Below are 27,227 nucleotides of genomic sequence, written 5' to 3'. Positions count from 1 at the left end.
TAAATATATTTTTAGATTTTACAAAATGATTTTTGAACTAAAAACACAGAAAAAATGGATTAAAAAATTACAATTATTGATTTAAACGGGGAAAAAAAATCAGGAAATGTAATATACATCCATACTCTTCATTTTAATTTGATCCTAAAACAGAAAGTCGGCACTCATCATTTACTTTCCCGGGCCACACAAAATGATGCGGCGGGCCAGATTTGGCCCCCGGGCCGCCACTTTGACAGATGTGGTCTAAGAACTGAGATTTGGACTATTTTTGTAGTCCTTCGAACTACGATTGAAGTATGAAGATGCTGGGGCGTATTTCAGGGTGGGCTTTGACCCCAGTGAGTATCACAAGGGATGTGGGCTGGATCAGATAGCCGTTGACTGTCATTGGGACGGATTCAGACCTGCACTTTTGGGGTCAAAAACATGGGACTATGATAATGGCCAGGTGGTTTTGCCCAGTATTGGGAAAAACGTGGGTTTGTTGTCAAGTCAATACTCGAACTATGGACTCTCCTGGTGTGAATACCCTTCGACTTCAACTATCCATCTTTGTATTCCTTTAAATTTTAATTGAATGAAGCCGGTGAAAACCGGGATGTGTTTTTAGGGACCTCGACCTCCAAAAAAATCGCAATGCCTGAAATTAGGGCTTACAAGATGCACATTTCGAGATATTGTCCAACCGACAGATGCAAACAAGCTTTTTCCTGACATCTCGAGACTTTTACGCTAACGTCCGATAGCCGACAGGACCCACGACACCCGAGGACGTCCCGCGACGTCCCCGGCGTAGGCGGCGTCGCCGTCAAAACGGGGGATCGGCAAGCGAGCTCAGTGCTCCGCGTTCGTCGGGTCCGAGCGCGCTTCCGACGGCTCCCCGAATATCCCCGCCAGCGTTTTGAAACGGGGACCCCAATCGTTGAGGTAATCGTAGTCCTCCTCGCCGTCGGCGGCGAGGGACTCGACAGAGCTGAGCGACTCGGCCACCGAACCGTCGCCCTCGTAGGCGTACGTGGCGAGCGAGTCGTACGGCGGGGCCGAGTTGTCGTGGTCGTGCTCCCTCAGCCGCTGCTCGATGAACGCCCGGATGTCGGCGCTGTCCTTGGAGGCGGGCGTCCTCGGAGCCCGATTGACCTCCGGCTTGACGTCCCGGCGGAACAGGTTGTCCTTGACCACTTTGGGGTTGCGCAGCGTCCCCATGTCGAAGGCGTGCGTGTCCTCCTCGCCCCCTCCTTCGTCGTCGTAGTGGATCACGTTGTCCCGGATGTCCTCTTTGGACGACATCAGCGTCTCCTTCTTCTTCTGGCGCTTCAGCCCCACGTAGAGGACCACGATGACTTGAAGGGCGACAAGAAAACCAATCAGTTCAGGGCTCCGATCGTACGCCGGGCCAAAAAGTCGGACGACTTTGCCGTTTTCGTACGATCGAAACCGCTAACCCGAACGCGAGGGAGGACGCTCAGGCGTGAAACATCTTGACCGACAGGTTTGCTGACTTCTCCGGGAGAAAAAAACTCTGACAAAAGAGCTCCCGGGGTTGTCGCTTCGCACAAACGCCGGCGTTCTCTTTGACTTTCACGCACGCTCGGCTTCGCTTGAACCCGCACGTGCGCATGTTTGACCCGCACGTCTACGCTCGCTGGGAATTGTACTTCTCCGTTCGCCTCCAGCGCACGGAAAAAAAAAAATACACATGACCGCCTGCTTCTGCCCGGAATTCACTCGGAGGTTAAACACGCCAGCGCGTACGGGTCGCGTGATGTTGTGCATGTTGTGTACACTGGATTATTTCTTAACTGTGTGTAATTTAGTCGTAAAATGCGAGGGTAAACAGACACGATGAAACGGGAGATGTGTGGCCAATAAAAAGAGACGTGGAAAATAAAGCTAGCTCTCTTGCCAGTTCTTCTCGGTGCAGTGTCAGCTCCCCCTGGTGGTCGCTCCACTCACGACACGTCCCTGGTTTTAGGAGCTGGCCGGAGCCTTATCGGTTGCTTGGCAATGCAAATGAGTGTCAGTTTATCTCCTTCATTTAGCTCGTTTTGCTCGACCTCATCCAAGCTAATCCTGCCCCGGAATGCGGTCTGGTCTCGGTGGGAATGTTGATGAGCTATTATTAAATATGGAATTAAAAGCTGGGCAAGGGGTTCATGTTCCCCGTGACGGCGGTATTGATTTCTGGGCGGCGGTCGTAAACTCGTGCCGGGTTTCGTTTCAGCTGCACTGGTAACGGGCATTGATGTTTTCTACTGTAACGGAGTGTTTTATGGGAAGTCATCAATCTGGGCTGCCACACGGCTCCCCCGCAAAGGACAAAAGTCTGGGAATTTAGAGTGGAGTGAGGGTCAAACTAGATAGATTTGGGCAAATATGTTTTTTTTTAGGAAAACTGTAAAAGTGAACCTATAGGAGCTGATTCCGGGTAAAACATTTTTTAATGGATGCCTTCCAAATTGTCCAGTAGTACGTAAAAAAATGTTTGTTGTTGAAAGAATCCTGTTCATAGCCAAATTCTTGTGAATGGTATTATGATTTCCAGGAATTCTCTTTTGCTGCTTGGCGGCCGAGCGGTTACCGCGTGGGCCTCGTACCCAGGGGTCGAGCGTTCGATCCCAGGTGGGTCCTCGCTATGTGGAGTTTGCACGTTCTCCCCGGGCTCGCCTGCATGGCTTTTCTCCGGTGACTTCCGGTCGTCCTGTCCAATGTGTTTTTGGACCTGCCATCTTGAGGTCTTGAGGTGTTTTAGGTGAGTCTGCCCAATTTGTGCCTGATTTGATCTTGCTATCAAAATGAGTTTTATCCCAAAATTCGTATCTGACTATCTCACTGATTTCAGGGGGTGATTTTTCCGCGGGCAAGTAAATAAAGCGCAGTTTGATATTCCGCCCTTGACTCCGACGAACACATTAACTCCAAAACGACGGCCATCCGACGGTCACGCTTGGCGAAACGGCGCAATAAAGATGGCCGTTATCGCGCCCTCCTTCACATGCAAATGAGCTTGGACATTAACAACCAGGGATTAAGGAGTACCGCCGTGACTTTGCGGTGAATGCAGGCGGGGGGGGGGCTTTAGTTCCGGGTCACCGAATCCGCCGCCGACGCGATTATCTCGTAAAGAAACACATTGGTGCGCTCAAGTGCCCTCCAGTCGAGCAAAACCAACCAGGAGGAGGGTAAGCGCCGTCGCCAAGACGATGCGGATAGCCTCCTCTGGTGGCGTTGTGTGGGTGTTGCCGACGGGTTGCCATGGCAACCGGCGGTCTTGGAAAGCGGACGAAACGAAGACACAGCTGTTTCTCGGAAGATTGCGACTTTGACCCTTTACTCGTTGGACCAAAGGTAAGACTCGAGTCTGATTGGCATCAGGCGTCGGCGGACAAACCGCTACGGGAGATTACAGACCTGGCAAGTTTATCCGCGGTACCAATTTAGTTATATCAAATCCATTAACAATTAGTTTGCAATATTGTTCTGAAAAGAGGGATTTGTCATTCTGCCATATTCTGTAGCCAACATGGGTCGCGGGTGGTCCTGTAACCTATCCCGGCTAACTTTGGGCACCAGGCGGGGGACACTCTGAATCAGTGGCCAGCCAATCGCAGGGCAGGATTTGTCATTAATGTTTTTTTTCCCGCTTTGTAACACTTGTATGTGATTATAATGTTGCGATAGCTTTATCCATTTGGATATAGTACTTTCCCTCCTGTTGAATAATGTTCCTGTATATCGGCTCTGGCGACACGTGCAAAAACAGGCTGTTGCTGGGCCGGTGGACTGACCTAGCAAGATGACGATGCACAGGAGGATGGCGACCAGGGCGCCGGTGCTTAGACCCACGGGTAAGAAGATGGCCTCGGCGCCACACGTCAGCAGAGAGCCGTCTGCGGCGCAGCCGCACACCCGGATGGTGAGCGTCCCCGTGCTGCTCTTGGACGGGTAGCCGTTGTCCTCCGTCACCACGGGGAGGTAGTAGATCTCCTGCGAGCGCCGGCGGAAACCGCCGCGCTTGGTCACGATGCCGGCCGTGTTGTCTGGATGGGGAGGAGAGAGCACTTGAGAAACTTGGAAATTTATCTAGTGGAAATTCGCGATGGAAGCGGACGCCGAGGCGTCAGTTCGAGGGTGCTGGAGCCGCCGTCATGGCCCCTTTGTTGCATGCCGCGAGGCTAGTGCGTCCTCTCGACAGAAGTTTTAGCGCACCTGGCAGCATCCTTTCCTTCTCGCTCTGTGTACCTCGCAATGATGTTGACTTCCTGTCCCGGCCCATCACGTCTCCGCAATACGCTCGAAGCGAGCGGGAGGGGGGTTCCGAGAGGTAAAAGCCGGAATGCCGGCCCGGCTTTCGGAAGCGGGCTCGTCACGGACGGCGAATGCGTCGCCTTCCCTCCGGCGGACCTCATCCCGCCCGACACATCCCACTTTTCCACTTCAAAGACCTCAACCGTCGGAGTCCTCCATGCTGTCCGACCGCGCACCTTTGAGCTATTTTGAGCGCCTGGCAGTTTGAGATCATCTCTAAAAAAAGATTTTTTTTCGCGAGAAATTGACTTGCTGAATAGTTTTCTGTGACTTCAGTTACTCTTTAATCGAATAGACGTGATCCGAAAGTCTGAAGCGTTAGCTCTTTTCAAATGGTCTTTTAAATTTGGGCTAAAACAAATTAATAAATTGGGACTAAACATTTTGAAAGTAAAGGACAGTATTACATTTTGTCATGAGATCCATGTGTTTTTACCCAAAAAATGGAATTATTGTAAATAGAGCATCTGAAGGACTTGCAGAACTCATAATAATATGATTTGTCATTTAGTGGTCTAAAAATATGGCAAAATGTATCCTTAAAAATCGAATGGAAAGTCAAAAAGTCAGTAATTGCCCATGTAGTTCAAATTTACCATTAAATGACTTCTCAATGTATTTTGGGCGTTTACCTATTTCCTGTTTTAATTGTTATTAACTGTCCTGGTGTTTTTTTAATGTATTTTCACTTGATGCAAATCACTTTGCTTCTGTTGCCTTGTTAAGTTTCTATTTTAATGAGATTCAACTATTATATAATATACTATAAGTCGCAACAGCCAAATAATGTACAATGTAAATGTAAAGCGTATACAAAATAAGTCATACTGGAGTTTAAGTCGCATTTTAAGGAGGGCAGAAACCAAGCACAAACATACTTTAAAGTAAAAATAATTCAATGGAGTACAACAGGCTGAATAGGCAACTGTTAGTGTAACATTTACATTTTTTGGGGGAAAATTATATCCCCAAAAAACAGACTTTCGGTGGTCAGAGAGAAACAAATCATATATAAGTCGCGCTTGAGTTTTCGTCACAAACTATAAAAAAAGTCCGACTCTAGTCTAGTCTAGAATCCTAGTAGTAAGTAGCACGTGGGCGTTCTTACTTCCAAAATCTCTGATGGTGAAGTTCTTATTCCTGATTTCATCTTTAGTGGCTCTGAAGGAAAACTGTTGTCCGGCGTTGGGCAGATCTTCATCCTTTGCGCTGAACACTTGAATCACCTGCACAAAACCACGTTGGGAATTTCAAAAAATATTATTCATGTGGCGGCGGGAAACGAATTGAGAGCTCAGGCCAAATTTGCAAGCCGCCATCCATCACGGGGCCAAACGGCAGCGGCGTGACCGTGAATTGGATCTTTGTATCACATAAAAATGTTTACTCGACGAAGTTGTCGTCGTAAAGTCCAAGACGCGTTCGCTGATTCAGCCACCTTCCTTTGACCCGATAAAATATTAGAAACAGCTTGCTTTGATGCAGTACGCCTAAGAGTACTCCATCAGGGTTAGAAGGAAATTGGATCGGCGCTTCGTATGGAGTCGTGTTTTACGACTCCGAGACTTTTAGCTCTGGGGCATTTTGTGCCGGACAAAATTCCCAAAAACAAACTTTGGAAAGGCCTTTAAAGTCGATTTGAACCAAAACAGAATATTCAACATCATACGTCGAGGGATAATTTCGCGCCACCATCGTCGATTTGACAATCGCGTTGTGTTCCTATTATATTCAACGAGTGGGCGGGGCCCTCCTCCTCCTGATCGAGTGGCAAACAAAAAGCTGATCCATTATTTTATTGGTTAATTGATTGAAATGTCTTTTCCTGTGTCTGTATTCTCACCCTCTTGCTACTGTGACAAATTTCCCAAATAAGGGATGAATAAATCTAATCTAATCTAATTTAATTAAAAGGAAATACATTAGATAGTTACCGCGCCCCCCTAAAACTATGTTCCTATTCTTTTTTTTAGCCTGCACTTTGTGTTGTTCTACTGTCAACCACAAGATAGCAGCAGAGGGATTGAAGTCACAATGAAAATTCAGCAGAAAGTCCTTCAGTTCAGTTTTTACGATGACACATACTTTACTCCCAAATTTGATGACGAATGAAAACAGTGGCTGAAAACATTAATTTATAATGTATATCTTTAAGCATGACCATGGACATATATTTTGTTCCCATGTGCTAACAGGGATTGAAATATAAAAACGCTTTTGTTAGCCAAAATTTTAGGCTTTTGGTGGGCGAATATCCAGTTTCAAAAACTAAAAATCCACTTTTCTTTACTGACTTACATTAGAATACTTTTACATATATATATATATATATATATATATATATATATATATATATATATATATATATATATATATATATATACATGTACATTTCCCTCCTATTTATTAGTATTATTTTGACCCAATATGTAGATTTTCTCCATAACTAGAACGTAGAAACAGACATTTTGAATATTGCCTCTAATTTAACTCAAAACAAACGTTTATATTTAGTTTTGAAAAATGAAAAATGTTTTTTCTGCTCTGAAACACATTACTTATTGATGTTTATGTCAGACAAATTACAAAGTTTAGCATCTCTGCTAACGCGGAAATGCTAATTGAATGTCACAGTCATCTTCGTGTTATGTTTAGGTCAATTTTAATATCTATCTTGTTGATTTTTAATTGCAAGAAGATACGTTTTATAGTTGGGAAAACAAATGCTACATTTACGCATATAAGTCTTAAAAATTCACCTTTTGAGACCAAAAAATTGAGCCTACCTGCCCCACTTTGGCGTTCTCACACACAAAGCTCTCGTAGGGACTGGCCAGTTCAGGCGGGAACTCGTTGATGTCCAATACGTGGACGGCGACGGCAACCCGGCTGGTCAGAACTGGACTGTCTGGTTGGGAGAAAAAAAATCACAAAAAAAGACATCAAGATTCCCACTGACATCGTGTGGAGGCCTCGAAAGGTGCAATTTCAAACCGTTTTTTCCCTCACGGAAGCCGAGAATCCCCAGGAAATGTTCCTTTTATGAGTGTTCTAGAAAGGTAAACATTACGGATTTGATGTGGGAATAGGCTTTTCTTCGCCTACTTAGGGGGAGATAGGTCGCCGAGGTTGGGGATCGGGCCGAGTCATCGCCAGGGGATTTGAGATGCAAGGTCCGCCGGCTTAGTTAGTAACCCTCCGCCGACCTTGACGTAAAAAGCAATCGGCGTCGGATTTGTCCACGCCGCACACACTTTGTACATCCCCGAGTCTGCTTCCACGGTGCAAACCTGTTTTCAACAATGTTTTTTTTATGACTGCGGCATCTTGTAATCCTGAAAGCTCCACCGGCGGGTGGCGCAAGTGGACCGCAAATCCTCCGTGTCCTCTGAGTCTCATAACACACGCTCTAGTTGGTTTTATGAATTAGGATTCCTTAGAGGCCAGTATGCATTTTTTACTGGTTATCACTTCATTTTAGAGTAAACCTTCCTGAATGCAAGGCTTTTCCAGGCTTTTCTGGCGCGCACGGTTTACTTTGGGGGTGACACCCGGGAAATGATGCCAGGGAAGAGCAGTAAACGAGGAAAAATTAGTGAAGGATTGGCGTCTATTTTCCGAGTACTGGGTTCGGTCACAAAATGGCGTGTTTTAGTGAAATTGTGGTTTTTGGGTGTTGTCAATAAAACCATACTTTAAGATGGTAACAGAATTGTGTAATATTTGTAAACAGAGAAATCTGTCAGGAAGTACCAGCAAGCCCACAAAGATAACGTGAATTGTCGTTTACTGGTTTTTGCACTTTCTACTGGTCTAAATATAAAAACTAATCTTGAAAAAAATTTGATTGGAAGTCACAAATTCCGCACCGGAACATCACAAATAGAAATATGCGCGCATAACCAATCATTCCACAAAAAAATAATGTTTGTACTTGGACTGTCAACCAATAGCCCACCTGTGTCAAAGTGGTGCCCCGGGGGCCAAATCTGGCCCGCCACATCATTTTGTGTGGCCCGGGAAAGTAAATCATGAGTGCCGACTTTCTGTTTTAGGATGAAATTAAAATGAAGAGTATAGATGTATATTAAACTTCCTGATTTTCCCCCTATTAAATCAATAATTGTCATTTTTTAATCCATTTTTTCTGTGTTTTTAGTTAAAAAATCATTTTGTAAAATCTAAAAATATATTTAAAAAAGCTAAAATAAACATTGTTTTAGATCTATAAAAAAATGAATATTCAGGGCTTTTAATACAGTTCTTTTAATCCATTTATAAAAAATATATATATCTAAATATTATATCTAAAATGGTCTGGCCCACGTGAAATCAAGTTGACATTAAAGCGGCCCGCGAACCAACCCGAGTCTGACACCCTTGCAATAGACAGTCTGGAATCCATCCCAGTTACCCACCGCCCTAACGAGAAGGTCAAGCACTGGACAGAACCCATGGCTTACCATTTATTAGACTTCCTGTACTGAAACGGAGACCATCCAACGGCGTCAAGCGCTTCCCAGCAGCTCAAATTAATTACAAGAGCCGCGCATTTGACCAATCGGAACAGCGATGAGGGATTTGAATCCAAATTCAGCAATTCGAGCCCTCTTCCCCGAGATCTAGGCAGCATGTCCAAGCTGTTAAAAGTTCCAGATCATCCGGACCGTATGAAATATGTAGGCCCCCCGCGCCGTTCGCGTTCTAGCCGCCGTCCGCCCCCCGCCCCTCCCGTCACGCCGCGTCTCCGGGGCGCCATCCACTGCCGCGTCTCTGGGGAGCTGCAGATGGCGCTCTCATTTTGCTGCATGACTGCGGCGGCCCGGCACGGCAAATCTCTCGGGAGAGAGCGACGCGGCGGCTGTCGGCGGTTTCTCTGGTCTCGCCTTGTCGAGGCGGGGGAGGAATAAAAGGGGGGCGCGATAGATGGGTACTCCACTGACCAATCTGAGATGATTTTCTTGATTACTTCATGTCGTGATGGCGGCTGTCGTTTCAATTTTTTCTCTTTAAAAAGGAGTGCAAAATAGGCCTCCTGACAAATAAGTAAAGATACAGACTAGAAATGCCGCAAAACCCGGGATTCGAACCCTTAATGTATTCACAGGTCAACTCTACGTTGATTCCGGTAGATTTGCCGTCACTTCTAATGGTTTTTAGGTCACTCCCGGCAATACAGGCTCACCTACTGTTGATTCTGAGGCAAATTCCAGTTCACATCCTTTTGATTTTGGGCCACTTCCTCCCGTATGGTCCTCACGAGGGGTGCTGGAGCCTATCTCCAGCTCTGTTTTAACGCATACGGGCTTCGGCCATTGCGACGTGTACAGAATGGAGGCGGAGTTTGGCTTGGGTCAGTCAGTTGAGCCTGTTAGTGGTGACCAGCTGGGGGCTTCCAAACTCCACACAGCTGGACCGACCTGGATTCGAGCCCAGAACCCCAGAACTGTGAGGCTCACGTGCTAAACACTCAGCCGCCTGCCCCCCCCCACGTGAATGGTTTTGGGATCTTTCCAGCATCCAAATCTTGCACGGTGGAAACATAATGTAGACTTGGCAGAACTGCACTACAAGTCTACAAAAAACAGGACCTTAGCGCGCACCGATCCGCACAAATCAATTCCCAAATAAGTCAAGGTGTCACGACACGGGTGTCTGGCTTGGCACTTTGCTCCCAGGAAGCGTTCGTATTGGTTCCGCCGTTCGTTGACTTCTGGCGACTTCCAATATCTGACGGCGTTGCAAGAGGGCGGCCAAAAACAAGCATCCTATACCCTCCAGCTCCGCCTCCCGCCAAATCTCGTTCAAGGTCAAGAGCGCATTTCCATTCGTGTCAGAGGAGTCTGTCGCCGTCTGTTTCCTCCGAACAGCCCCCCCCCCCACTTGACAAACATCCTAGGCCGCCAGGTGGAAGCGAGATAAGAAAACAGATCCAAGTTTTCAGCTGGTTTTTGACAAAAATGTACAATTCTGCCGTCATTTGACCAAATCCATTTTAGAAATGACACATTTTTTCATTCACTCATTACGAGTCGCCAAAAAATCTGCTTTGGACGAGGAATTACGGCTTTGATTTGCCCCAAAATGCACAGGAAGTGACTCACGGGAGAGCAAAGCGTCCCCACGCAATTAAGTCTCCAGAAATTAATTTTTACAGAGTCCTTTTTTACGGCAACTGCCCGTTCTGTCGACGATTGGAAGAAACGCAGGAAGTCGACATGGCTTCAACGTAGCCACTAGCTGCCGCCGACCAATCCGCGACGGCGAATCGCCGGTGACCTTGATAGCGAGCGGGCGCCGTTCGTTTCCAAGGTGACGGAGCTGACGAGAGCGCCGTATTTCACAGTGAGCTCTAATGAATATACGCCGTGGGTAATTTTGATTGAGCGCTGGCCTGCCTCCGGGATAATGACTTTGACGCTTCTTAGCAGGAATGATGACTCCATGACGAAGGATTTGCTTACTTATCCGCAAATTTGCCGCAGTTCCTTCCGTCGGTGGGGGGACGATTAATGGTTTCACGGCGTCTCTCGGTAAAGACTCGGTTCAGGACGGATACCTGAAAAGGACTTACTCAGTTTGGTGGCTACGATGGATATGTTATGCCAGGCTACGCTCTCTCGGTCCAGCATCTCGTTGGTAGAGATGGTTCCCTCCACAGGGTCGATGTCAAAGTAGCTGTCCAGGTCACTCCGCCAGTCGATGGAGTACCTAGGAGACACAATAGTCACTTAGCCGCCATCCTTCCGCGGGTTCGGGCAATAATCATGTTGTCCAAGTGTTCATTACTCATCGGGAATGCTCATTTCCAGTCGAGCCGCCGAGGACGGCGTATAAATTCCAATCTAGTAATGGGCCGCGGGCACTTTGCGCAACGGCGAGCAAACCGTTTGCTGGGCAAACATCAGCGAATTACTTTTTGGGGCGAACTCCATTCAGTGGGAATCAGTTTCTTAGCCAATCAGCATCAAAAGCAGAAAATACCGAGGGTGAGTTAAAGGCAGCGAGATGCTAAAAGGTTGTCGTGATGGAGAAAGATGGCGGTGTTGGTCAATGGGAAAACAGCGGGTGCCGTCGGTTGTCTAAATGCGGGTGCTGGAGAGTGCTTCTGGATGTTGTTGTTGTTGTTTTTTCAGTGGCCCTAGTGGAGTTAGTAAAAGTTGCAAAGTAGGGTTTAAATCTGGGGAAAGTTGAGCTTGACTTTAAACATGGCCAAGCTTGAATAACGGTACAAAACAAGTTTCATCTATGATCTTATTATTTAAGGCATAATTCCGAGATTACCGTATTTTGCCGTTTAATATACCCGGGTATATTAAGTGATTTTTGCTTTTTTGAGCCTCCCATTTGTGCGCCATTTAATATACCCCTGCCGTTTAATATTATATATTAAACGGCATCTCAGCTTTTTTGGCAAGATTTGTATGGTGTTCATGGGGGCATAATTATAGATACTTAAGTTCATTAAAATTCCAAGTCAGACTTTATTCAGCAGTAAGTAGTTTTAACCTGAGCAGTAAGTAAGTAGTTTTAGTCTGCAAAACGTTGATGCACCCCGTCACGGCATTAAGAGTGCGTAGTGGATCGTACCTTCCCGTTTGTGCGCCATTTAATATACCCCTGCCGTTTAATATATTAAATGGGGGGGTATATTAAACTGCAAAATATGGTACAGTCAAAATTCTGACTTTACAATCTGAAATCTTGACCCTGATCCTTGGAAAAAACGTCAACATTGGAAAATTCTTATCAGAGCTTTTCTTCACATAGTCAAAATTAGTATTCTGGGAGTCAGATAGTGGTTCGAACCGTCGGTCATTGGCCCACAGAGTTCATCACAACTGACTTTGGGCGAGACTCCGATCTACCTCGGATTGGTTACCGCGCCGAGGAACTAAAGACAAGCAGCGAGCCTAATTCCGATTTGTACATTCAGTCCTGCTTTCATTGTTCCGAGAGATTTTGAATTGCCAAGCATCACATCTGATCATCCATAACAAACCCAGCGGTGTCAGAAAGTCTTCAAATATTGATCACCACCCACTCGCGTTCTTCTGCAGTACGATCACGACATACGAGGAATGTGGTCTGAGGCTCTGTTCCGCTGCGTATGCACCACTTGTCATTTCTCGGGAGGATGCCGGCTGGACTTTTAAAGGAGTACCTCGCTACGCCACCATCTTCTTCTCGGGGCGAGCTACTTGATCCTCTCATTCATATGCATCAAAAATTCTTCTTCTACGCCTTCGTTCCGACCGACTCTCCCAGCGGATGGGTGGAGGCACGGCGGCGGGAGGCGAGAAGTAGGAGGTCTGGCTCGTCTTTACGAGATGAGAGAAGCACTTCTCGGTCAGTGTTTCACAACTTTTGGTCTGTTTCCGTTTGGTTTTCGTTTGATTCGTGCGAGTTTTGAGTTAGCGACCGAATTGATTGGACTGGTTTGGAATAGGAAAGGTCTAAAGTCCAAATTTGGATGGCAAACCACGGTTTAACTCGTCGGCTTTTAACCTTTTACCCGAAGATCCGCCTCTCTCTCCCATGAATACTGTTTAAGACCCGGCTTTCTACGAGACCCTCGCCAACCGTTTCCACTCAATTCTAAATGATTGAGGCGGACCCAAGCGATCCGAGGTTGTGAAACCGTTCATCTCATCCATCGGGTTTGAAATGACAAAACGGGAAACAGATGTCGCGGGCCCACCGCCGGTCACGAGGCTCATCACGCCTTGTCGCGCATCAATTCTCCATAATTGGCAGCGATAGCTTAGCTGTCTCTAGTCGTGACTCGTAAACTTAACGACATTGTTGATGGTGCTAATTGAGTCCAAAAAACGCCGCAGACTGTACTCCGGTTAACCGAGGGGGAAAAACATAGCTGACTCTTTGCGCTCGCTAGTTTTTCAAACGCAAAGCGGCAGCCGAGGTCTTTCGGGCCACGTTTTAATGGAGAAAAGCCTCTTAAAACCTGGCCACCATTCAACATTTATGACGCCCTTTTGTTTCCCCAGACGCGGGTAACTGAACGGATTGTTGCTAAATAGCACGTCGGCCTAAAAGCACGCTAGCCTACGCATGATGTCGACAGTGCTCTATTGTTTTTTTTTTTTTTTGGTACTCCAGGATGCCGTGGATGCATATTTAACTCGCCAAAGACAAAGTGCATTCTTACGAAAGGAAGACCTTGTACTTTAGTTTAATTTTAGTTTTTGTTTTGTCCGACCAAATGTCATCTCCTTGCTTTTGTTTTGTTTAGTCTCCGAGTAAAATATTCATTAAGGAACATCTCCGGACCGTGTAACGCAAGGTGTCTTTGTCCGTCATGCTCCGACGGACGGTACATCTCGGCCCGATTCGCCCGTGCGGGTTAATAGATTTGAAGAACAAAAGGCTTCTCATGCATTTTTAAGAGCGCTCTATTGTTGGGGCACTCAAGGGGGGGCTGTGGTGAGGTTGTGGGAGGGCGCCGTGGCGTGAAAGTGTGAGGGCAACCGGAGTTGAGCTTCTCGTGTCACATCCATAACGCTTCGCTGATGTTTAAACGTCTCCCCTGGTAATTACCAGAGAGAGAGAGCAACACTAAAGTACAAGACTCCAGCTTCTATTAAGATGCTATCGCGCAAGTGGACAGTGTTTTACGCGTAGTGCTTGTTTACCCGCACACAGAGTAATCCACTTTTGGCCGAGAGTTATTTTTATGTCGCAAAAAGAACTGACTTCAGGACCGGGTGTTTTGGGGTTACGATGTCGTGGATCTATGTCGTTTCAACTACATGCTACACGCTATTAAGTCCTTAGTTTCTGCTGATCTAGTACTTAGTCCTGGTCAGGATCTTTGCCTTTTTACAGCCCATCATGGGTTCCAAAGAAGAAAGCCAGGGCTTCTAGTTCCACGGAAATGAAGCTTAATGTTGTGAAAACAATGTAGAATAGAAATAGTTATCGATATGCTTTATTCGGAACAAAGTTAAAATGCGAGAAAATCACCAGAAGCGGTTTTGAGGTCACTAAGACCCGCTTCAGATTCCGCCGGCAGCTCTGTTGTAACACGTACGGCCTACGGCCAATGTGACGACGTGTTCAGGCTGGAGGCGGAGTTTGGCTAGGGTCAGTCAGGTGAGCCTGTTGGTGGTGACAGTCAAAGTCAACTTTCGGTTCACATAATCTAAAAATAAGAACGGTGATTTAACAAATTGGGTTCTGCGACTGTGAGGCGGGATTTCCCAAAAAACCTAACGTCTTACCCTAGCATTTGGACTCGGACTTTGACAAACAGTGAAATCCGAGTTCGGGTTATGTCCTCGGCGTATAAACGCCAGACGGTCGTGACTGTAGGACTTCCCGTTTAACTTTAGTTTGAGAATAAATCAGTCGGCAAAACGGCTTTCCTCGCATTCATCCCTAAATCCTTCTTGTGAAAATCCACTGACGAATGGACGTAGATCACCACGCAGCCTTTGATAAAGTCGTCACTCTCGCAAGGTCAGAACGAGTTCAGAGTCACCGTGCGATGACGCCGAGGCAATCGGGACTCTCCGCTGATTGATGGATTGTTCGGCCGCGGCTGATGACACAAGTCGTCTGCTCGGAAAGAGGCGGCGGCCTTGATGAACAAGGACCGGCGACGTCTACGAGTAGATTAAAAGACGTAAAAGCTTCAATCACGCAAAAGAGGGTCGGAACGCGCCGCCCAATCGCCGACGGACGCCTTGTCTTCGTCCCAATCAGCCTCGTATCGAAAGCACTTCATTAGAGCGCTTCGTTTGCGTTTATAATTATATTTCCAGCGCTAATCGGAAACAATTGTGTTGGGTTTTCTTTGTGTCTGACGATGTCTTTTGTTAGCCGGTGGGGAATGTGGAGACCTGATCGAAAAACAGGGATTAAGGTTTGGAATTGCTTATTTCCATGCCAATTTTTTCTAAATTTATATAAATTCTTTGCGGCGAAGACGACAGAAGAAAGTGCATATCGGGGTATTTAGAAATTGTAATCCTTTTTTGACAAGAAAAACTAATGAGACTAAACAACAGTCTGTTGTGTTTGATAAAATGTTCATTCCGTCCTTAAAACAAAAACTTCAGACTTTAGTTTTTTAATGTTGACCCTTTTTTCGCCCCAAACTTCATCCGACTCCATCATTTTTTGTTGCCATTTTTCAAGTAAATAACTTCCTTCGAAACTTGGTCAGCCAACATTCCTCAACTAAAATATGGTTTCCTTTCGCCCCAACCTTTATCTGACCACACATTTGTTTAAAATCCTGCAATCCTTCAACTTCGTTATCGGTTTCTTTTCGCCAAAACGGAGTCTTTTCCCCGCACGCAAATACTCGACCGCCGTTGAACATACGAGGACGAAGTTCGAAAACGCACCTGACGGGACTGCCGCCGGCGTCCAAGTCCTGCGCCGTCACCGCTCCGATGATGGTCCCCGCCGGCGTGTCCTCGTAGACATCCATCACGTAGGCGGGCTTATTGAACACCGGGGGCTCGTCCACATCCAGGACGTTAATCTTCACCGTCGCCGTGTCTTTGAAGGCCCCGAAGGTCTGGAATCGGGGATCCAGATGAGCGTTGGAAGCGTCGACCTTGAAGGTATACGCCTTCTTGCTCTCGTAGTCCAGAGGCTGCGGGACAAAAATAAGACGGCACGTTCAAGTAACGATCACCTCCACCGCCGGTTATTTGTCATTTGCAGCCATTATGGTGCCATTACCCAGAACATCCATTTTCTAACTGTTGTTTTTGAAAGTCGCGGTCCAGATGGATGGACCGCATTGGTGGCGGCCAAACGGTTCCGTGCCCCGCATCCGCAGAAGTAATGGCCGGCACCCACGTACGAGTAATAATAGCGATAATTACGCTAGCTAGTTAGGAAACATTGACACCTGTGTGTGGGTTCGGGAGGAGACTTGCTGGTTTGGGGACAATTTGTTTTCAGAGGGACATTCTGGCAGAATTCCTCACGACAAAATACAGAAATGTACAGTTTGACCGCCATTTGGGGGAAGTTACGGGATGTACCCAACAATTTTCTCTAGGCGTACACCTAATTGGCTCCAAATCGGTCATGGCTAACAGTTGGGGGGGTTCTTTTCAAATATGACAAAACATTGATTGAACATGAACACATGATTCACACAACCACGCCCCCTCCCCAAAATGACCATTTTTGATCAAAAACCTCCCTTTGTCAACATCACACAGATCAACACAATCCCAGGAAAATCTTCACAAAAACATTAACACAGAATTTACACATTTTGCATCCAAAAAATATTCAGTTCTTGACCTTCCCAATAAATCCCACTGAAAAATGTAAATACCATTTTGACATTTTGGTCTATCATGATTTAGCACTTGTTCAAATCCAGGTCTGTCCACCTGTGTGGAGTTTGCATGCTCTTCCCAGGCATGTGTGGGTTTTCTCCGGGTACTCCGGTTTCCTCCCACACTCCAAAAAACATGCACGGCCGGCTGATTGGACACTCTAAATTGTCCCTGGGTGTCTTTTGTCTTCTTGTGCCTTGCGATCGGATGGCCACCGATTCAGGGTGTCCGAAGTCAGCTGGTACAGTCTCCAGCACCCCTCTCCGACCCTAGTGAGGATAAAGCGGTTCAGAAAATTAATGAAAGATCTCTATTACTCCCAAGTATAACCTAGTTGTCCACCGTGTACCTGAAAAAATGGGGTGAAAAGCCTTAGAAAGTGTAAATCCGAGGAACAAACTTCTAATTTCCCTCGTTGGCAGGTGACACCTTGAAATGAATCTTCCAACAAAAACGCCTGAACTTTTCGCCCCCTGAGCCGCAAAGTTCTCGTCAAGAAAAAGCAGTCGGACGGCTTGACGCGTCAGCGCTACCCACGGCTTCCGACACGTGGACTCAGGGTCAATTAGTCAAAGCGAGCGGACGAACGCGCATTGCCGACGCGTGAGGCGCGAACGCCTTGACAGCGGCGACACGCTAGCGTTCTGACCCGCGCCTGTCTGCTGCCCTCTCAGGCGAGACCGCCGTCACGCTCCGCCGACGCCGCAGTCGCACGAGAGACACGGCCGTTCCGTGTTCTTCAAATGGACTAACAAGGCGGCACCTTGGCAGCAACGCTACCTGCCAGCCCGCCGGCCGGCCAGCCTCCCTCCGTCGCCCCGGGACGCCTGATTTCTCTGGCAGCTTGTTTGAAAAAAGGTTAAAAGACCTCTGGAATGAGAGGAAATGATTGTTTTAACGTGACCTCCCACCTGAACTCGACGAAGTACAGCTCGGAGAAGAGATTTTATGCTTTTCCAGCGACCTGTCGTCTTTGTTTTATCGTCCTACAGCAGTTTTTATTTATATATTTATTTTGAGGCTGTGCACTGCGCCTGATGTCAACCTCAGGCCAGCTTAAAATAACTTCAAAATAACCTCTAAAAAAGAGGCAAGCGGTCCACGACCTTATCGAAAAACCAGTTCTGGTGAGAATATCAAACACCCTTTAAATGTCTTAAACCCAGATTGAGACTCCACCGAGAGATTCCTCTGCTGTCCGTCTCCTTGATTTTGCAGCCGTCTTACGGTGGACGGCCATCTCTAAGAAAGACGGAGAGCAAGAGCGCAAAAACAAGTCCTGCCAATCCAAAAGCAATCACTGACCATCAACCGCTGTGATTGGTTTGATTACAGCGCGGCAGATGCTACCGCTTCGGGCTCTGCTCGCCGCACGGGGGAAGTGCATCGGGAAATACACTCTGTGCTTTTGCGGGCCTCGCCTCGGAGATGCCACGCTTACACTTTAGAAAAGCGAGGACAAATTTCCGAGCTCCGAAAAGGCCTGAAATGCCAAACGGCGATGGCACGTGGCGCAAATCAGTTCCGGAATTGAACGTTGGATCAGAACGTGTTTTGGGATCTCTTTTCGTGGACGTCGGAGTGCACTTCTGATCAAACTAACACGAGGTTATAAAAGTGGCGTTTGAGTGCTTTTTTGCCAAAAGCGAAGCAGGCCTTTGATGGCTAATTTGAGTGCAAGACCAACATATACTCGTACTTATCGCGGTAAAGGCTTTATTTTTGATTGCACGTAATATAGCAACCGCTAGCACCAATAAATGTGTACAAGCTATAAAAGCCCAAAGGCGAAACAGCATATTCTATATACGTAGCGGCGTGTATTTTGATTCGTGAATTTAATGGTTGTCCATTAAAAATGCACTGAAATGATTCTTTTCCAAATCAATAATGTCAATGTCACTTTACCATATAAAACCAAACAACTTCCAGTTCAGTTAGCATAAAAAGAAGCTGTAAAACGACTAATATCGCAAAGTTCTGTTGTATCACAGCGTGTGGCTTTAATTTCATAGTACTGTGACTTTAATCTCCTAATATTTTCGATATTCTTGTCGTTCTAAATTCGCCTTGTGAACGTGGCATGGAAATAATTTAAAAAAACAAGTGGGTGAATGGTCGTTGGTCCATACGTGCCCTGTTCTTGACTGTTGTTAGCTGGGAAAGGCTCAAGCACCCCCGTAGTACCTGTGATAGTAAGCGATTTAGATGAATGAATGAAAAACAAGCAAAATAATAACAAATTGACCGAATTTTTGTGCGCTAACGCTCCACCCTGACAACGACGCCACACCGTGTACGGTGGCGCAAGCTAGCAACACGCTTCAAACGAGTCCGCTCATCATGTTCAGCTAAAGCGCAGGTGGACGCGGGGCCGCGCCGCCGGCCGGGTGGTCGCCGGCGGGGTGCCGCGCGTGAATCCTCATTAGCCGTCTGGCGATGGATCTCCACCGCTAGCAAAACGAGAGAAATAGCTCCTCTCAGCGTGGAGCTCTCCTTCACCCGCGGAGATCAGAGCTACCTTTGCCTCCTGCCCACTAATCTTCCATGTAGAAAGAGCTGATGCGCTAACGGACAAACAATCTTTCAGTTCGTATAATCTCAAATACATGTTCAAGCTAGGCTGACGAAGATAGGGTCAACTGGTTTTTCGATGCCGGTAGATGTTGTAATGGCAGAGGACAGGTTTGCTTTTTTGGGGGTTTATTGTGTTGTGGAGGCAACTCGCTTGCACGCCTTTTAAGCTTGAATCCTTTAGGATCGATGGTGGACATAACTGTCTACAAAAACTTCTTAAATCAACAAAACTAGTCTGGCAGAGGATGACCTGGATCCTGAATAATCCGAGGATTAACCATTTCATGTTTTAAAGCATATCGACAACTGTTTGAAAGCTAAACAGACCTGAGTCTAGCCAGTTAGGGCTAAGTAGCTAACATTATGCTAGTGGGTTGTACATTTGTAGCAACTAGCAACTCTATATTTACTGAGATGGGTCAATAGTTCTACGTGTAGGCAGCGGATATAAATAAATGTATCATAAATCCTCAATTAGGGTTACAAAACCCTCCCACAAGTGAGCAGATGGGCTTGATTGGGGCATTGCAGACCTTTCCTCGTTATGCAAATGAGATTTCTGATCAAAGTAGATTTATTTGGAGAGCTAACATAAAAAATGAAGGGAATCGGGAATTCCAAGAGTGACGTGTTTAAATCGAAACATCATTCCATTCATTGTCATTTCTCGGGACTAACGGACCGCCATTAGGGGGCGACGAGTAGCTTTGCGCTAATGAAAAGACGAGCTAATGTGTCATAGCTTCAAACTACGGGCCACGAGGGAAATACGCCAAGAAGTCATTCTCCGACTTTTTTTTCCTTGACCTAGTTTGACGTGATTGGCTGCCAGGCGGCGGTTGCGCACCTGTGCCTGGATTTCAAGCCCCTCATTACGATCCGAGTCCGGCGCCTGCGCCACCGGGAAGCGTATCGACTGTAGAATTTCCGCTGCCTCTTTCTACCTTGCGCACATCACAACAGAAGTCACTTGAAATTCCAGACATGTTCTCATGGCCTTTGATATGCAAATGTGCACCTTCAGTGCACCGCAACTGACGCACAAAAGAACCCGAGCCGCTCCACGAGCCGTCGCCTAATGCCGCCGCCGAGCTAATGGCGCCATCCCGCCAACCGGCGGTCGCGCGAGCCACTGATTATTCCTCGGACATCTGAATACAGTCCAACATTTGAGAAGGACCGCTTGAGACAAAACAACAGAGTAGCCAGCCAATCGGGTTACGGCTTTTCTCCGGCGAAGGATTGCAAATGAGAGGCCAGGCCGGGAAGTCAACATGAAGCGAGCTTTCATTTCAACTCGAGTCCCTGAAAAGCAGCACACGGGAGTCAAAGACAGATTCGTCGCAGAATATTGAATGTTCTCCTCACACCTACGCCAGCCATTATACGCGGGAGAGGGGGCGGGGGGACGGCGATAGGGGATGGCGTTCTGCCGCCAGGGCCCGGAGGGGGGAGTCGGCATCACTTGGAATCACAAGCAGGCTGATTCCATTTGTTTGCAATGCAACGCTAAAGGTGTTACGCGAGGAGATTAAAGAGAAGGAGAAAAACGGCAAAAAATATTGGATGTGTCAGGCACGCGGCGGCACCGCTAAATCTGCTTAGGCGCCCCGTTATAGATTTACAAAGACACTTATGAATCATTAAAAACGCGCGTCACGTGAGCGAAAGTCAAAGTCGAGCCAAGAAATGAATTCAATGACACAGGAGCAGGTACCGTAATGGAAATGTTTTATAGTTAGCATGCACAAACAACGGCTCGGTAGCGCCTCCTAGGAATTGTACACAAAGTTCAAATTTAATTATCCCGTGGTATACAGTGCAATAGTGTTCTAAAGAATTAGACAGAAAGTCTCGCTGAATCCAACAAGTAGATTTTGTTCTGGATGTGCAATTTTGGGCCATTTCGCACATTTTAGAGGTGTCAGACTTTTGCAAACATGACACATTTACGGTTGTATTTTGTCAATTTCACACCGTTAAGCTCCTCCCTTGATAAATAGCATGTTAGAAACTCGTAATGGTCTTTGTCAGACTTTTGCGTGAGCGCCATGTTCTTTTTAATGTAGTTTCGGTCAATTTTCACCCATTTTAGAGATGTCCCACTTTTGCAGACCTGACATATTTACGGTTTAATTTCCCAAATTTTACAACGTTACAGCTTTCTCCCGATCAACAGCGTGCAAAATTGACCCTACGACGAGGTATTCGACGTGTACGCCCCTGGGCATTCTTTTTAAATGCTCGTAATGTGAAAAATCTAGACACTCGTTCTAAACATTGTCAGTCAGTGCAGCGTAAGCTTTTTATATGTTACCTCCCACTTTTTGTTGGCACAATAATGCACCCTCTAAATAGCGATAAATGCTACCGTACAGTACATTGGTGGATTGAGCGGCTCTTTGTCAGAGTTGAACAAATGATTCCCCGTGTGGAGATAAGAAATGCAAATAGCAGAAAGCAACGACTTGCATTTTTAAGACCGGCGGCTCCCCGGCACCCCACGTGCTGTTTCGGCAAAACCTGTCAGGTGACGACGGCTCCAGAACTCTCCCGGGAGTCGGGAGCGGATCTTTTGAAGGGTGCCAGAAGTGGAACAGTGCCCAAAATGTACCAGCTGCCTCAGGCGGGAAACAAGCTCCCGAAATTTCCTCCTTCGACGTATAGATTGAACCATTAGAGCTGCGATTTGTTTCCCACAATGAAACGCTCCATGTTTTTTGATAGCAAGCCTTGAAAACATCAAGATGGGTCTAAAGTTTGGCCTGAGAGGCGATAAAGTGGATCAGGAGTCATCTCACAAAGCGGACCACTCGCTGAGAAAATGGTCGGCAAACCGAATGGAGAGTTTTTCCCGAGCCCGGCGTCAACTTTCTACGGCGAGCTAACGAATTGGCAGCAGAGATTTCTTTTCGGCCGAGTGTGCCCTGGGCGTTGGACTGCGTTCAATAAGCTCGTCATCGGGAGAGAAAAGATTACATGGCCCAAAGAGACCCCCCGCACCTTCCTCTCCACCGCCATCAGCACTGGCGAGGAAGGAGGGATGCTGGCTTTATTGTGCAGCAATCAATCACGTCGGTTTGTGTCCTCGCTTGCCTCCGTCGCCCCACGCCGGACCATTCTGAGCGCTTGCCAGTGGCCCCGTTCTGTCCAGACCCAATTTGGACCGACTGTGACTGACTACAAATGCCACTTTTAGGCCAGGAACACTTCAAGCCTGTTATTGTTACCAAATGTGGTAGAACTGACACAAAATGTGTTTTGGGTTTTGTAGAAGATGAGATTTTTGGAGTGGTCTGCTCCTTCTATTCGCAAATTATTTTATCCTTGCAAGGGGACAGAAGAAGGTACAAGATAATTGAATTAGCTATGTAAAAGACAAATGATCTTAAATTCCACATTCATTCTGTCTCCAAACCAAAAGATAGCTAAAAAAATCTACTTATCTGAAAACAATTAAGGAAAACATGTGATTCTAAGAACTATTTCTCTTCAGTTTTCACCAACAATACAAAAAATAATCAATTGTACATTTTCTCCAGACACTGGATTGTCTGCAGTGAAATTGCCGAACTATAAAACTCGGCAATTCAAGTGAAACTGGTTTCTGCGTCTCAAAGTGCCATCACTTGATTTGACAAATGATTTCTTTTAACAAACTTCAACAACATCTCCATACCTGTCAATCTCGGCCAATTGCTCCTCTTATTTATGGTTATAAAATGGAAGATGATGATGGTTGCTGAAAAAGTTAAGTTGCTCGAGAGCTGAAAAAGTATGTCGAGCGCCATTACGGCATCATACGGCACATGAAAAAAGAGGCTAACATTCAAAAGATGGCCACACTTTCCACAAGCCAAACCAAGCGCGAGGAATAAAACCCTCATCAAAATGGAGAATGCCATCTCAGTCTGGTTCTCAAAATGTAGGGAAAAAAAACATTCCTCTGGATACCAACATCATCCGTACCAAGGCCAAGAACTTGTATGATAGCTCAGCTCCTGACAAAAACCCTGAATGCGAGCCTCAGCCAAGCACCAGAACTGTGAGTGAGCCTCGAAAAATTCCAAAGAGGCATTGCTGCCTGTCTACTGGATGAGCAACAGAAAATCTTGGATGACAAAAGCTCTCCATTATGAGTGGTTTTATAAATGTTTAATCCCGAATGCAAAACTGTATACCTCGCCGAAAGGGGACTGGATTATACAATCATCAACCTGTTTTTTTGGATCACAAACTTTAACCTGATTTTATTGGACTGTTTCAAGTGGAGGACTATTTTCACTGAGTACAGCATTTACAATTTTTTATATATAGATTATAATTAGATATTAATACACAGTCACGAATACTCATTACGGACAAGTCCACAAGAAAAACGCCCAAAACAATGGAAAAAGAGCCCACCTTGGGAAAGTGGGCTGGCATAAATCGAACCGTGTTAGCTAACCTTGAAGTAATCCTCAAAAAATGGATGACTTCATCATCATGCGCACACTGCGGCTAAATCAAACAGAAAAACACACATTTCAAACACTTCGTACTCGGTCGCCAGGCGAGGCGTTATTTTTCTGATCCGTCCGAGCGGATCCCCCGCCGTTTTGAGGTATTGTTTCCCCCCCGGTGCCTTGGCTGGCCTCAGATAGCCGCCGATCTCGAAATAGCCGGCCCGGCCGACCCTCCCACGGAAGGCTTCGGCGATGTAATCAATGGATTAATTCCCGGTCTGGTCTGTGGGCGAGCAGCCGGCGCTCAGATGCCAGTGGCCAAGCCTCAGCCGCTATCAGGTGTCGTTAACTGGCAGCCGCGTAGCAATTCCCGAACTTCAGCCGCACGGCTCTGATGTAAAATCTCCAGCGCATTATTTAAGCTACATTATAACCTTCACAAGTGTCTGCCCCGAAAAGGAAACAGACTACAAACTCGCCTGCGTACTGATGCCGCCCTGAGCGAGAATCATATTACGTTTTAAATCTGGATGGCCCTGATTCGGCCTCACAGCTCTGGGGCCCTGGGTTCAAATCCAGGTTGGTCCACCTGCATGGAGTTTGCACGTTCTGCGTGGGTTTTCTCCGGGGACTCTGGTTTCCTCCAACGTTCCACAAGCATGCACGGTAGGCTGATTGGATGCTCTAAATTGCCACTAGCTATGATTGGTTGTCCGTCTCCTGGCCACCGATTCAGGGTGTCCCCCGCTTAAGGCCTGAAGTCAGCTGGGATAGCCTCCAGCACCCCCTAGTGAGGATAATACGGTTCAGAAAATAAATGAACCAATCATTAACTGCCAATGCTGGCAAGCGACGTCCCATCCATTTTGACCTGGCACCGAAGGGTCGGCGGTTTGATTTCAGGCTACAACTACTCACTGTCGAAAGTTCCCTTGAGCAAGGCACTGCCCTCAGACGAGCAGCGCCTTTCATGCTGGCAGCTATAAAGTGCTTTGGCCGGAGTAGAACCGTGTATCTAAAAGCGCTATGTAAGTCCTCACCATGATGTCCAAAAACCCGGAGACAGTCGAGGTCAAACATTGATTGGAAAAACTGCCGCCAATCTCAGCTCTCTATCATTTCTTTTCAAGGCGTGGAGTGATTGACCGCTTCTTTCTAGTCTGGGGAATGATTTCCCCTTCAATCTGACCACTAATAACATTTATGAAGGAGGAAATGGAGCGCGGTCACTGGCCGGCTTTAGTGAAATTAAGTCCTTAATTAATGGCAGGGAGGATGAAAAGGCTCCTCGCCTCAATACTGTCAATTGCTTTGACTGGAGAAGCTTAAACTGAGCTCATCCGGGATCAATAGCAGCGAGCCCACATCCAGGCTTTTCCCCTGCCGGGCCCACACCCACGGAATACTCACACATTCGCGCAAATGTACACTCGGAGCAAATGAAAAGAAAGGAACCGGTTCTTTAAGTCATTTTGTTCTCGGTTCATCTGCGGAATCTCGACGATTTTTCATCCGCTAACCCAATTCCGAGGAAAAATGCCGCACTTCTCTGTGCATTTTTGCCCATGTCAGATCGTTTACCTTTTTTCCCCCCCAAGAAGATTGTTGACTACACAGTTCTATTTTTGCCAGCATTTTCAGCGGCGGAGCTAAAGTTACAGTCGCATCCGGAAACCCGAGCTCAAACCTTGGACAGATGTAGGCAATCTCGTGACACAATCCGTGCGTGAGCTTCGTGGTTTTGTGTTGAAATGTCCGAATACCGTAGACCTGTCATGCCGTACACTTCCCTGCCTTGGTCCCAAAGTTAAGACTACTTGAAAAACCTTCCCTTCGCTTGCCTCTTCTGGTTTCTGTTAGGAATTTGTATTTCTTGAGTTCCACCAACACCCCTCCGTGTATCCCTGCCTCTACGCACTCGGGTCCGCCTCGTGGCCTTGCTCATGAACCCCTACTTTTTGACACCAATCTCCAGATTAACCCTTGCCCTCCGACATCCACTTGCTCTAGCAATAGCCTTTTCAGGCTAACTGCAAGAATGAACACTTCAGTAAATCTTAATTCGGCCTCATTCCGGTTGGTTTAGGCCTCAGAGTCAGTCAGGTTTGGGTGGGAAAACGCCAGTGGCTAGGAGAGTTGCCCTTGATTGTTTTTCTTAGTGGGTCTATAGGGGACGGAGGCCATCTGTCCTTCCATTTGTCAACTGCTTATCTAGTTGCAGGCTAGTTTCTTGACAGAGAACCCTCCTGTTAGTTCAACAAGGCCTTCCCTGCAGCTATAAGACAACCCCCAATCCGCCGACATATCCAAAACATTTCCTTGCATGTACAAAGAGGACCGCCCACTCCAAAAATGATAAACTGTGCGCTTTTCTTCAGTGTTGTCCCACTTTGTTCTGGACTTCAGTCGGCTAAACATTAGGAGTATTTTACCACTCTCCGTTCGATTGGTTTTTGTACTTTCTCGTCTATTGACTGGAAATTTGGGACGCCCAAAATGCATCTAGACAAATGAAAGTGTTTGTGAGCTGTTTGTGTTCTCTGTGTGGAGGGAAAAGATAGTCGACTTTGTTTGGAAATGCATGGGATTATCTTCGTTTTATTGGAAGACGGAACTGCTTCTAAGCTACCTTTGTTAAATTGTGAGTGGTTTTTCGACGGGCTTTTCATAAAAGAGGATCACCTTGCATTAACGGGAGATTGTCGTGGGCGGTGTCGCGGTTCATTTAGCTGACTTTCCTGCACTCAAGATGGGTTTAATTACCAGGCGACCAGTCTGAGAATCTCCCACGTGACCAGTTTTCTACTCAACACTAAAATAACTACAAGCTAGCTCACGCCGCAGGTTGGCTGACATGTGGTTTGACATATGAGAGACGTGAGGATCCCTGAAATAGAAACCACATCAAGCCTGAGTCACAGCGCCTTCATTAGCATCCCCATGGCAACACGTAGCAGCTTCACACCTTTGGTAAAGATCAAAAAATAAGATTCAGTCATGTGGATTGAACAATTATAGCAAATCAATGAATGAGCCAACCGCTGCTTGGACTTGAACCGTGGTTGAAGGGTTTTGCTAATGATATGCTTATAACTTTGAACGGTTTGCGGTGAATTGAGAAACTTTTGGCCTCTGAGAACTGCTACTTGAAGATTACTGAACCAAAATACACGAGCAACTGTCACCCCGAAGCCATTTTAAGAGCTTGTTCACAACTCCAGGAGCAAAAAAACTTTCTGAGACTCCGCCGGAGAGGTGGTCTCTGGATCCTATCCCAGGCAAGTATGGGCACCAGGCGGGGGACAGTCGAAATCGCCGGGCACAAGTAGATGGAAAACCATTCTCATATTGTGGAATATTGTGGCGCCCGCTAGTCGCAGATAGCATCCTATGTTTATATGAGCAGGGGTCGGACTGACCTAGCAAGGAAGATATCGGATGACGTGTTTTGGCCAAAAACGACGACGAAAGAGAGCAGATAACTTTCATGTTGTTCACCGTGCTGTGCTCAGCCTATTAAAATGCTCAGTTTTGCAAAAAAGCGGGTCCTTCCTCCTGTCTGGGA

The 27,227-nt window shown here is 46.7% G+C and overlaps 1 protein-coding gene across 2 annotated transcripts in view; it reads right to left on the bottom strand.

The window, feature by feature from the left end:
• Window positions 1–326: 326 nt before the first annotated feature.
• Window positions 327–27,227, bottom strand: part of LOC144091703 (cadherin-12-like) — a 77,262-nt gene continuing 50,361 nt past the window's right edge. For both annotated transcript variants that reach the window (XM_077624274.1, XM_077624275.1), the window contains 6 exons: window positions 15,681–15,934; window positions 10,883–11,019; window positions 7,095–7,216; window positions 5,417–5,534; window positions 3,789–4,040; window positions 327–1,343 (listed from right to left, as the gene is read on the bottom strand). In XM_077624274.1, coding sequence (XP_077480400.1) covers window positions 838–1,343; window positions 3,789–4,040; window positions 5,417–5,534; window positions 7,095–7,216; window positions 10,883–11,019; window positions 15,681–15,934 — 1,389 coding nt within the window. In that variant the 3' untranslated portion in view covers window positions 327–837. The remainder of the gene's footprint in view (window positions 1,344–3,788; window positions 4,041–5,416; window positions 5,535–7,094; window positions 7,217–10,882; window positions 11,020–15,680; window positions 15,935–27,227) is intronic.

This window comes from Stigmatopora argus, chromosome 17 (assembly GCF_051989625.1).
Source record: "Stigmatopora argus isolate UIUO_Sarg chromosome 17, RoL_Sarg_1.0, whole genome shotgun sequence".
In the NCBI taxonomy this organism is placed as follows: domain Eukaryota; kingdom Metazoa; phylum Chordata; class Actinopteri; order Syngnathiformes; family Syngnathidae; genus Stigmatopora; species Stigmatopora argus.
The sequence above is the reverse complement of the archived record's forward strand: the minus strand, read 5'-3'. Positions and strand labels throughout refer to the sequence as shown.